General features: G+C 36.3%; 1 protein-coding gene across 1 annotated transcript; it reads right to left on the minus strand.

Moving 5' to 3' along the window:
* Positions 1–484: 484 nt before the first annotated feature.
* LOC133199863 (uncharacterized) lies at positions 485–7,970 on the minus strand. The gene is made up of 2 exons (XM_061335682.1): positions 7,919–7,970; positions 485–5,718 (listed from the first exon to the last, which is right to left on the minus strand). The coding sequence occupies exons 1-2, from the start codon at positions 7,968–7,970 to the stop codon at positions 983–985; spliced, it is 4,788 nt and encodes a 1,595-aa protein (XP_061191666.1). The 3' UTR covers positions 485–982.
* Between the last annotated feature and the right edge of the window lie 3,838 nt (positions 7,971–11,808).

Raw genomic sequence — 11,808 nt, forward strand, 5'->3', positions numbered from 1 at the left:
TTTATAACATCAGCTTATGTTTACAAAATAGATAAAGAAAAAAAATCCCAATAAGATTTTCAAAGATTGAGGCACGCATGCTCTGAAGTATCATGATTTCAAAACTACGCTCGCTCCGACGGTCACACCGTCAGAGTATATGACTTGTATTATGACAAATCCTCTCCTACTTACGCGGGGATCAATAGATTTTGTAGAATTGTTTTATTAGCCACCGCACAGGTGGAAGAAAAGAAACCCAAAACCAAAAAATTCACAATAAAACAGACTGACTCGTGAGTTTAATTTGTTTCTTGTGAAATAAAAACGAAAAAAGAAGCTTCCAATCCACCCTGAATAGTAAGAGTCTTAGGAATGTTTTATGCAAACAGAACAACACAATTTATGAGGTGGGTGGATATAATTGAACAAAATATCACAGAGGTAGATATTGCACTGTTCCCATAGCAACAAAAACAACAAATTTCTTGAGCCAATCAAAAGATTATGATTTACATTATTTAATTTTCTAGCTACATGGTTCCTCGTAAAGACGTACAGAGACAGAGAGAAAACCCTCACTTCTGGAGGTTCTAATGACAGCAGTAAATAACTACTTCCTGTCATTTCTTTGTACAACCTCTATAACTCTATAACTAATGATTGCAATATAAAGTATAAAACATACAATTCTGAAAATAAAAAAAAAGTATTGCTTTCAAAATAAGTGCATGGTAGCTTAATTTATATCTTTAGGTGCCATTTTCGATAAAAATATTAATCTTTAAAATTGGAATACGGCAACAGAGTTTTGGAAAAAAAACCCACATGCATCGGGTTTTTTTTTTTTTTTTTTTTTTTAAATCCTAATACATAAAGATGTAGTAGAATTATGACTCAGCATTAAACTCATAATTAGAAAATTCTAAATCAAAACATTCCTTATTGTTCCAGCATAAAACAATTCCACACGGCATCTTGTACTTAAACGTTTATGACGTTATCAGGTAGCCTTTGTTTTTCTGGATCTTGCGCTGAATACTGGTGTTCCTTTAAATGAGGGGTTCCGAATTTCCTTCACCGGAACCATGTACTGAGGCTTATATCCGGTGAACAAATTAAATCCCTCACGATTATAAACCTTGCTCTCCACGTTCGAAGATGGCGCTACAGGTGCTGATCCTATTAATGTTGAGCTGATGCCAAGTCGTGGGGCGGATGGAGACGGTTTTGGCTCGGAAACAGAAATAGATTCATTTGTACCTCTGGCAAGAACCATTCCGGCTGGAATGTATTTTTCCGGATTTATCGGGTTTTCTTTCTTTTCTGGTTTTGGGTTTTTCAACAGTGAATTTGAAATGACTTTATCGGTCGTGTTTCTTTCAATGTAAGAGATGGGCGTTTCCTTTAAGGTGCTCTGTACAATAGGTGGCGTTGTTGATTTTATTTCCGGTATATGTCCTGGTACTCCAGAACTGAGTTTCATCGGATGTGGAGGAGCCTTTAATGAATTGTCCGAGAACCCAGCAATGTCGATGTACACTTGACCTAGCGAGTTTACAGGTGGACGATAAGTTGGGATCGGTCGCTCAGTTGCTCTCAGTCTGAACTCCGAGCTGAATTCATATGGCTTAGGCGGTTCCATTATGGCTCGGCTGTGTCCTATATCATGATAGATCTTACTGATGCTCAACATTGATTTGCTTGAACTTTGACCTAACGAACTTTGTCCTAACCACTCACGTCTAACTGGCTGAGACTCAAAGGCGCTTGCTTTAGGGTGGCCGTAATCGATTATACCGAGGTTCGCCGCGTTGTATTGAAGTGGTGCAGTTCCGCTGTACATGTTACTTCCGGGGTCTTTTCCACCTCCTGTGAGACTGAAGGAACTTCCTGATTTTGGCATAGGGCGAATCATTCCGGTCTCAAACTGATTTGAGGGGTTTAATTCCTGAGGAGCCGATCGACCAGCCATTGGATCATAAATATTCTTCCCATACCCGTTGTGTTTGTAATCGATTGCATTCACGGGATTCACGTTCCTGCTTGGTCCTTGTTGCTCGCTTTTCTTGACAGGATCTGTCTGACTTGCCGTTTTCTTGTTGGGACTAGGTGGATTTATCTCCCCTTTCTGGTTAATATCCGGGTCCCTGACTGGTGCGGAGGTTACTGTCAGTCGTAGATTACTATTCCTATTTACAGCTGGTGTTAGTCTAGGACTTTGTTGTTGTGGACCTGCAAAGGTAGATTCCGGAAGTCCAGTGCTCATTGTTTCCTTTGTCGTGGTATATTTGACTTTTGGTCCCTCTCTCCCCACCTCTACTGGCGGACTACGTTGAAAATTTTGCATTTTAGGTTTTTGTACTGTCCTGACTTTTGACGTCTGTAGACTTTGAGATGCAAAGCCTTCTGTTTCCAATGGTGTTATCTTCAGAGCCCCGTTGTGATTCTGACTTTTTCCGATTTTAAACGTGTTTAAATTTGCTTTTCTTACAACATTTGAACCATCCACAGAAGGCCTAATTTGCTTAACCCTTTGTATCACGCCTGCTGTGGTTTTTTGTTGTTCATTGATCACTTCCGGTACACGACGATTTGGAAGATCATGAAGTGTTCTCTGCGGGAGTTTAACTTCAGGATATTGTTTACCTTTTTCCTGTGGTCTGGTTTGCTTTCCTGGATTTTTTGGTTTAAGATTGTACTTTCTGGGTCTTTCAATTCTGACTTCCGGTGATTGCACATTTGGTCTAGTTTGTTTAAATGTTCCTTGACCGCCTTGAACTTTTGAAACCATGTTCCAAGGTTCAGAACCGGTGCCACCAAGTCCTTGTTCTGCTGGTTTTACTTGAGAGGTTCTCGGTTGAGTTTCTGGCTTCCGAACATCAAACGGCCGAGAGTTTTGAACTTCCGGACCACTGCTTTGAACTCGACGAGGTATAGCCCCTGACTGATTATCTATTACACTATTTCTCTTTCTAATTTTCTCCATGTTAAAAGGAAGAATTTTATAGCTACCAAAGACGCTTGGCTTGAACTTGACGGCGCTTCCTGGAAGCAAGTTAGCTTTATCTGAAGGAATTCCGTTCATTATATTCTCTACTCCCGAACTCTTAGTTTCAGATTTTACGTAAGGGGGCTCAGTTGTGTAACTGTAAGCATCACTATTTTGAGATGGTTCATGTACCAGTTCATTATAAATAGTATTCTCATGACCCACATCATAATGGCCGCCACTGTGATCGTACGGGAGAATTTGTACGGCGCTGTGTGACTGTCCGACACTATAGGGGCGGATCTCAATAAGATTCAAGGAGTGGGGGTCAATGTGGCTTATTGGATCTCCGCGTACTTGGTGTTCTTTTTTTAATGGTGTTTGGATCGCTTCAGGAACTGTATGAATGGACTGCGATCCCTCGAACACAGGTATCATACAAACTCTTCCACATCCGTTAGAACAGCACTTCCTTCCTGCCGGGCACACACTGTCTGTATAACATTCGTCTTGACAGACTCCTCGGCTCCGGAGCTGTGGACAAAGACCATTGCGAACGTCATATAATGGAGTTGTCTGATATAGAGGAACGTTATATAAATTGTTAGATCCCCCAACATTAGTATTAGATCCGCCATCTGGGTTGTTTTGACGGTATTGTCTACCGAGAGTGTTATCATATCGGATGTTAGATCCCCCACTTGGCTGTTGCTGATGTGGACTTTGAACTTCGTATGTACTTTGTGACGGGCTATTATATGGAATGTTTGGTTGAATTTCCGGGTTGTTTAACTGATGGTTAATTCCGCCTGTCTCAGGAGTGTACTGATTGTTATATTCAACACGTGGAGGTCCTTGTTGTGAATTAGATCTTCCGTTTTGTTGGTTGTACTGGTTAGATCCACTTACTGGTTGATAGTTAGATCCATCATTCTGTTGACTATTTTGAATAAGTTCTGAAGCCTGTTGGGGCGGCTGATGATATGTTGCACCATTAGATCCGCTCCTTGGGTCACTTGGTTGATTATTAAATCCTACAACAGATGCATCATGGCCGGTGTAACCGCCAGGGGAATTATGAGGCGCTTTGCCCATAGGAAAAGAGTGCTGGTTGTTTGAAGGATTTAATGCGCCTACAGGACTAGAATGCTGGTTATAATGAGGATCTGGTTGAGTATTTGATCCCCCTACAGGTCTTGAATGTTGGTTATATTGAGGACCCGGCTGAATATTTGATCCCCCTACAGGACTTGAATGCTGGTTATATTGAGGACCGGGTTGAATATTTGATCCACCTATAGGATCAGAATACTGGTTATTTGGAGGACCTGGCTGAATATTTGATCCGCCTACAGGTTGAGAATATTGGTTATTCGGGGGATTCGGCTGAACATTTGATCCCCCCAATGGGTTAACATGCTGGTTATTTTGAGGACCCGATTGAATATTTGATCCGCCTACAGGATTAGAGAACTCATTATTTGGTGGACCTGACTGAACATTAGATCCGCCCAATGGATCCGTGTACTGGTTACTAGGAGGACCTGATTGAACATAAGATCCGCCGACAGGATTAGAATACTGATTAGATCTTCCATACAAGGGCTGCCCTTGTGATGGATTATCATAAGAGTCATATTGAGGAATCGGTGAGTAGCTTTGTTGATTGTTGTTTACGTTTGCAGGATTATATCCGCCCATCGGAATATTTGATCCGCCCGGGGAAGAATTACCGTGATATCCTTGTTGAACACGTGGATCTCCGATTGGATTGTTATTTTGAGGTTGTCCAGAAGGCATGTTCGTATTATGATTTTGGCCTCCCATAACTCTAGGTGATATGGTGCTCGATCCACCCGCTGGAATATTATGCTGAAATCCTTGTTGGTTGTGAAATCCGCCATTGGTATTGCTATCATATGGCTGTCCATTAGAACCGGGTGAATAATTGTTAAAATGTCTTGAGGGATTCGCAAATTCCGGAGGTGGCTGATTTCTAGGTCCACCTCTGAAATTCCTTTGTAGAATTTCCCTGTTAACGGGGTTGGAAGGTGGATTATTTGTACCACCCATAGAGTAATAATTCTGATTTGGTGCACTGTTAGATCCACCTCTCGGACTGTTTTGATTAGATCCGCTCGTTGATCCTCGGAGAAAGCTAAAAGGAATGGGTCTATTGTTTAAGTCTGCTCTGCTCATATTGCGACTGTTAAAACTGGGTCCCCCAACTGGATTAATATTCTCGTTAGGTGGTTGATTCTGTTGGTTATGGAGTCCACCGCTAGGTGGCGCTTCAGTGCTCTGTGAATTGTTAATGTTAGCATGAGATCCGTTTATTTGAGAAGAAAGGGCTTCTGGAACCATTTCTGGTTTATTTGTGATCTGTTCAGTCGGTGCTGAACTCACAAGATTGATCGCCGGGATTTCCGGCGCAGTGCATTTTTTACCGCAGCCATTAAGGCAACATTTCTTCATTCCTGCACAGTCATTATCATCACCACAAGCATCCGGGCATTTCTTTGACGTCATCAAAACAACAGATGGACAAAGCCCCGGTTTTGCAGCATTTCTTTTTGCCGAGTACTTTACACTGTTTTGTGCCGGAAGTGCTGAATTCTGAATGATTTGCCCGGAAGGAGCGGAAGGATTTCTGGCGCCATATCTTGATGGTGATACGTACATGTTTGAAGGAGTCCCTGCTCCATGAAAACCCTGGCCGTAAACCGGAAGTACAAACCAAGAAATCACTAAAAAAGGAGAGAAAGTTTGTTAAGAAGGCTTTTGTATCTTTTTGAATTATTTGTATTAATCTAAGAAGGAAAACACATGAAGTTATGTGATGAGGCCCTAGTAGCATAAATCATAATACTCTGATATTCCTAGCTAAAATCCAGACAGAATACTAGGGAAATATTTTGTTATATACATTTAGTATAAATGTAAACGCAAAAGTTTTGTCGATATAGACATAAAACTTGTTTAATTTTTTTTTTTGTTTTGTTTTGTTTTGTTTTTTTGTTTTTTGTTTCTAGGGAGGGGGGTCTGTTTTTAAGTAGCGTTTACCTCAGGAGAAAAGGAATATTAAATAATTCTATCCTTAAAAATAAACCTGTATATATATATATTTCAGCATGAGATATAAATTTTATATAAAGCGATGTTTTAATTATGTAAATGAGGAGCTAAATGATGGCACTGTCACAGATTTTCCCTTAGCTGAATTAACGTACAGCCATTAGGGAGAGGGTGACGCTATACCGTTATAATTGACATTGCGGATTCTAATTCACTGGTTTGCTTCTCCATAGTTCCCTGTTACATATTTTATATTACTAAATACGATATAAATTCCCATTGTTAACAAACTCCAGACTTATCTTAGTGTTTTGATTTATATTTTGTTTTTTTAATTTTTTTTTCTTTCCTAACGTTTTGGTAAAATATCTTGATATTCATTTAGAAATTGGGGAAAAAACAATCCTTCGTATATATATATATATATATATATATATATATATATATATATATATATATATATATATATATATATATATATATATATATATATATATATATATATATATAGCCCGTACTGAATTTCATAAATTGGACAAGCCCTTATTATTTTAGCCTATACTCAAAAACTGATGCCGGCATGTGAATGCTAACGTTTAAATTAAAAAAAAATACAGCAATTAAGATGTGAACTCTTTTTTTTAAAATGAATTATTTATGATTATATTTCCTTTATTTCACACATAAAGCCATAAAATGCTGATTAAAACAAATTAAAATGCATTGTTCATAAAGCACATTTTTGATTTAAGATAAAATTTATCAATGTAAAGGGTCGAGCACATAGAAATAGATATAACCAAATAGTGAATAATTCTTTGATCATGGTTTAAACTTCATATTTATTTCTTTATCTTGTGTGAATTGTTTTCTCTTGAATTTCTTCTATTCTGTAAATTACTGCCAGATCAGGACAAGTCTCTGTATTCCATCACTATTTAGACCAAGCCACATTTTGTAACATCTGTCACCTTAAGATGGATTTCCGAGTTCTAATTGCTTAACAACTTGTAGTAACGTGCTCTTACTAATTAGATTTTAATTTTTAAAAGTGAAAAGTTAAGGTTACGTCTGATGTTTTGACATAACACGACCAGCGTTACTATTAATATTCGCTATGTACGTGAGGCTTTCTTATCTAATGAAAACAATTTAGTTTACAAAATAATTTATCAAAAATTCAAAAGACGCTTTAATTCAATATTATTGTGAAAACATTGCTTTTTCTCTCCACATCTGTCATAAAGATTTATTTTTCTGAAATTAAGAAAAGATTGAAATCATAATGCTTGGTTTTAATTTTCTCCGGTAGATATGCTACTTCAAGACTTTGTTAGCTTTTCGAGGACAGTCAACTAACTTCGAGTTAATGATATTTTTATTACTTATGGCATTCGTTTTTATATAATATGCGCAGTATTTTTTTCATTGTTACATCATTTTCCGTTAAAATTAGAAAATTTTTATTGCTGCAAAACATGAATTAAAAATATCAGATTAAAAACAGTCCACTGTTGACCTTGTAGAAACATGGCCTTGAGAATTAATTCATTAATTCTAACTAAGTAATCACTGATTGTCAATTAATGGAGAATAAAAGTTTATTTTTAAAAAATTGTAAGCGATTAAAAATGATTAAAAATAAAAGGCATCGCATGACCAAGTCTTATTGATAGTTTTTTTATAACTTGACTTAGTAAAATGAATATAATACAAAACAGAGTTTTATAGATTAAAAAAACCCTAAATTTTATGAATGCTTTATGACTGTGAACAATTCTTAGAGTCAATTTATATTATAGAAAGCTAACTAGCTTTTACACACACACACACACACACACACAGAAAGAGAGAGAGAGAGAGATTACTTACCAGTTAAAACAAAGAATCTCCAATAAATAAGATGATTGTTTGATACATCCATTTTTCTATGGAGGTAAAAAATAAAATAAAGTATGCATTAATATTTACCATTGCATCCAGGAAAATCTTTTAAGGAATTTGTATCATCTTTATAAAATTGAAATCATGCATTGAAAATAAAACAAGTAATATTTTAGGGCAAAGATCAAGTGAGCATAGTTCTAAATATAGACAAGATTAATAATGAGATAGATAAATATATATTTAAATATACCTTCACTCCGGTCCGGTGAGAGGTGAATGCATATTCCGCACTGACACGGGTTTTCTATTTATATATTCTTCACGCTTCGTTGCCTTTTAATATTTTTTAATAATATGCTACATAGCTCAGGTGAAATTAAAGTCAGGAGCAAAATAAACCGCACTATGTACATGTATTACAATTTTTTTTCTTTTAATTTGATTTATTCGATGTTAATTTAAACAGTAAACTGATTTCTTTAGAGTGGGAGTGTTTTGCTAAACTTAATCAAACGCTCAAGTGAGTTTTTCTGATCACAACTTGTCCAATGTCTATTGTTGTAAATGTAAGCTTCATTTTATAGTGTTGATATAAGTTTGTTCAAATCATCCTCCTCCCGGAGCAGGATGGGGCCACAGTGGGCGATCAAATTTTTGAATAGGAAAAAAAAATTAAAGATCTTCTCAAGAGCAGTAAATCCACGATAAGGAATATTTATATGGAAGCAGACGGTATAGATTCAAGTTTGTTGATGTCATGACCCCTAGGGGTGGGGCTGGGCCACAATAGGAGATAATGAAAAATATAAGAAAAAATCTTCTTCTTAAGAACAGAAAAGCAGCTATTTTTAGTCACATGGAGGCAAATTCTGGTTATATAGATTCAATTTGTTAAGATTATAGCCCCCGGGGGTAGGTCGGGGCCATAATAAGAGATCAGTTTTACATAGGAATATGTAGGAAATTTTTTTTGAACTATGTCCTATGATGAAAAGCAAATCCATGACTAGTCGTATTTCTATGCAAGCATCCTCAGGTAGTTTAGATTGAAGTTTGTTCAATCAGGGTCCTAAAGAAAAGGTTGATGCAATAGCTTGATGCAATCGGGGATCAGAGATTTACAAGGGAGTATAAAGGAAGGAATCCTTTCAAATGTTGCAAGACCACACTAAATCATATTAATAAGCTTTTAAAATAACTTTTTTTTATAAAGTTTTCAGTTAGGATTGGTCTGAAATTAGAGATTCAAATTTTTCATATGCAGAGATAAAAAATCTTCTCTAGAACAGCAGAGCCATGATGTCCGTATTAATATTGAAGCATCCCAATGTTGCGTTGATTCAACTTTTCCTCACTTATTTTTACGAGTATTTTCACTAATAAATCTATTCTTAAGAAAACCTTTTTGATTGTCATGTATAAGATAATCTAATACACATTTTATTCTATTTGTGATGCAATTTTATATATGAGACGCTAAGTAACGAAATTGGTCGTCAATTTTTTTTTAAGAATTCTCTCGATATTTCTCCTTTAGGTTAATATGATATAATTCCTTGTTTTTGAGCGGTAGATAGTTCCCCCTTTTGAAATCCATAGTTAATTGATCTAATAAGGAACTGTCCAATATCTTTCCAGAAAAAATTCAGTAAAACTCAGTTGTAAATCAATCACTTCCTTGGCTTTTGTCGTTTTTCATATTTTTCAGTGCTGTTTGAGCTTCAGCGTTGGATACTGCGGTAAAGGACCCAAGGGTATGGATTGCATGTCCAAAAATGAGTGTACACCCTTAAATTTGTTCAAATGTCCAAAAAGGAGCCTACACCCTTTCAATTGTTCAAATGTCCAAAAAGAGCTATCACCCTTAAACTTGTTCAAATGAAGTGCATCAGTTTGACTGTATGCCTTTTGGGATCGTGTTTACTTCTGCGCATCAAGGAGCAAGCATCAAGCTTCATGTGTGCTGTGAATACTGATAATACATATAGAGTCCTCATCAGATACATGTACATATAGAGTCCTCATCAAATACATATAGAGTCCTCATCAGATACATGTAGAGTCCTCATCAAATACATATAGAGTCCTCATCAAATACATATAGAATCCTCATCAGATACATATAGAGTCCTCATCAGATACATGTACATATAGAGTCCTCATCAAATACATATAGAGTCCTCATCAAATACATATAGAGTCTTCATCAGATACATATAGAGTCCTCATCAAATACATATAGAGTCCTCATCAGATACATGTAGAGTCCTCATCAGATACATATAGAGTCCTCATCAGATACATATAGAGTCCTCATCAGATACATATAGAGTCCTCATCAGATACATATAGAGTCCTCATCAAATACATATAGAGTCTTCATCAGATACATATAGAGTCCTCATCAAATACATATAGAGTCCTCATCAGATACATGTAGAGTCCTCATCAAATACATATAGAGTCCTCATCAAATACATATAGAGTCCTCATGAGATACATATAGAGTCCTCATCAGATACATATAGAGTCCTCATCAAATACATGTAGAGTCCTCATCAAATACTTATAGAGTTCTCATCAAATACATATAGAGTCCTTATCAAATACATATAGAGTCCTCATCAAATTGTAGATGTCAACTAAGTCCCAAGTCGCAATACTTGTATTTCTAAGATATATTTTAATCAAAACAGATTAATGTACAAGATATCTTCAAAGACACTTTCATAAAGTAAATGACGAGGGAAAAATAATATAATAATTATTTTGGGACTTCCAGACAGATTTTCTACAAATCACATCCTGCACACAGTGAATAGGGAAAATGAGTCTGCACAGTGAGAACATTATTTGACAAATTGATTTATTTTTTAAGAGCCATTCTTTGTAATGACTTGAACTTTTATATAGGAGCTGTGGCACGCATAGTCTCAGAATTTCTCCAAACTCTCTATGATAAAAGTCTATAATTTAATTTTGTTTGTATTCTTGCCTCTGATTGGTTAATATCCAAAAAGGAACACAAATTATTTCTGTATAACCTGGTTTGGTATGGGACCCCCCCCCCCCCCCCGACAACCAGCTGAATCGTCTGTATCCATGCAATCCTCTCATTTCCAGTCCTCGGGATTCATGGAAAATTCCAGATTTAATAAATGTACCTTTAACTTCAAACAGTAACTTGGATCTTACCCCATGTAAACAATCAACAAGGCTGCTAGGCCTATGTATCAGTTTTTACCTCCCATTGCTTCCGATCACTTCCGTTACTAGGGTTGTATTATTGAGCGGCAAATTTGAACTAATAAAAAGCAACGAAATTTTACACCGCTTCGCGGATTATAAAGCGTAAACTGACCCAAACCAGGTTATACTCGAATAATTTGGCCAAGAATTAAAGTCATTCCTAAATTGATACCGTAAACTCAACTCAGGCAAAAATTGGTTTCTACGTGTCATGGTTACCATAGCAAACATGTCCTAAAGTTTTAAATGCATGATAAACCTGTTTGGTAAATCATCTATAACATACGTTACTATGGAAACAAAGTATTCAAAAGTAATAATTTTGTTCATTTAATTTTATAAAGTCATACACTTAAGAATAAAAACAATTATAGGTTGAAATGCAAGCAAATAATAGAGAAGAGATCCTTGTAACATATACCAAGGACAAAATATGATATGGCACCTGATCCCACCTCTGATGTTTAGAGGTCCGTGTTTGCTCTGCTCCTATTTTTTTGTATTGTTTAATGGACTTGTGAGCTTGAATACTGTTCGTTATCTCCATATATTTCATTCTTATAGGTTGGCAATGGTTGCCATGGTTTTAATACCACGAAGGGATTTTAAATTTACTCTCTTAGTGT

This window comes from Saccostrea echinata, unplaced genomic scaffold (assembly GCF_033153115.1).
Source record: "Saccostrea echinata isolate AGI-Se365-2 ecotype Australia unplaced genomic scaffold, CSIRO_AGI_Sech_v1 ptg000036l, whole genome shotgun sequence".
NCBI classification, from domain to species: domain Eukaryota; kingdom Metazoa; phylum Mollusca; class Bivalvia; order Ostreida; family Ostreidae; genus Saccostrea; species Saccostrea echinata.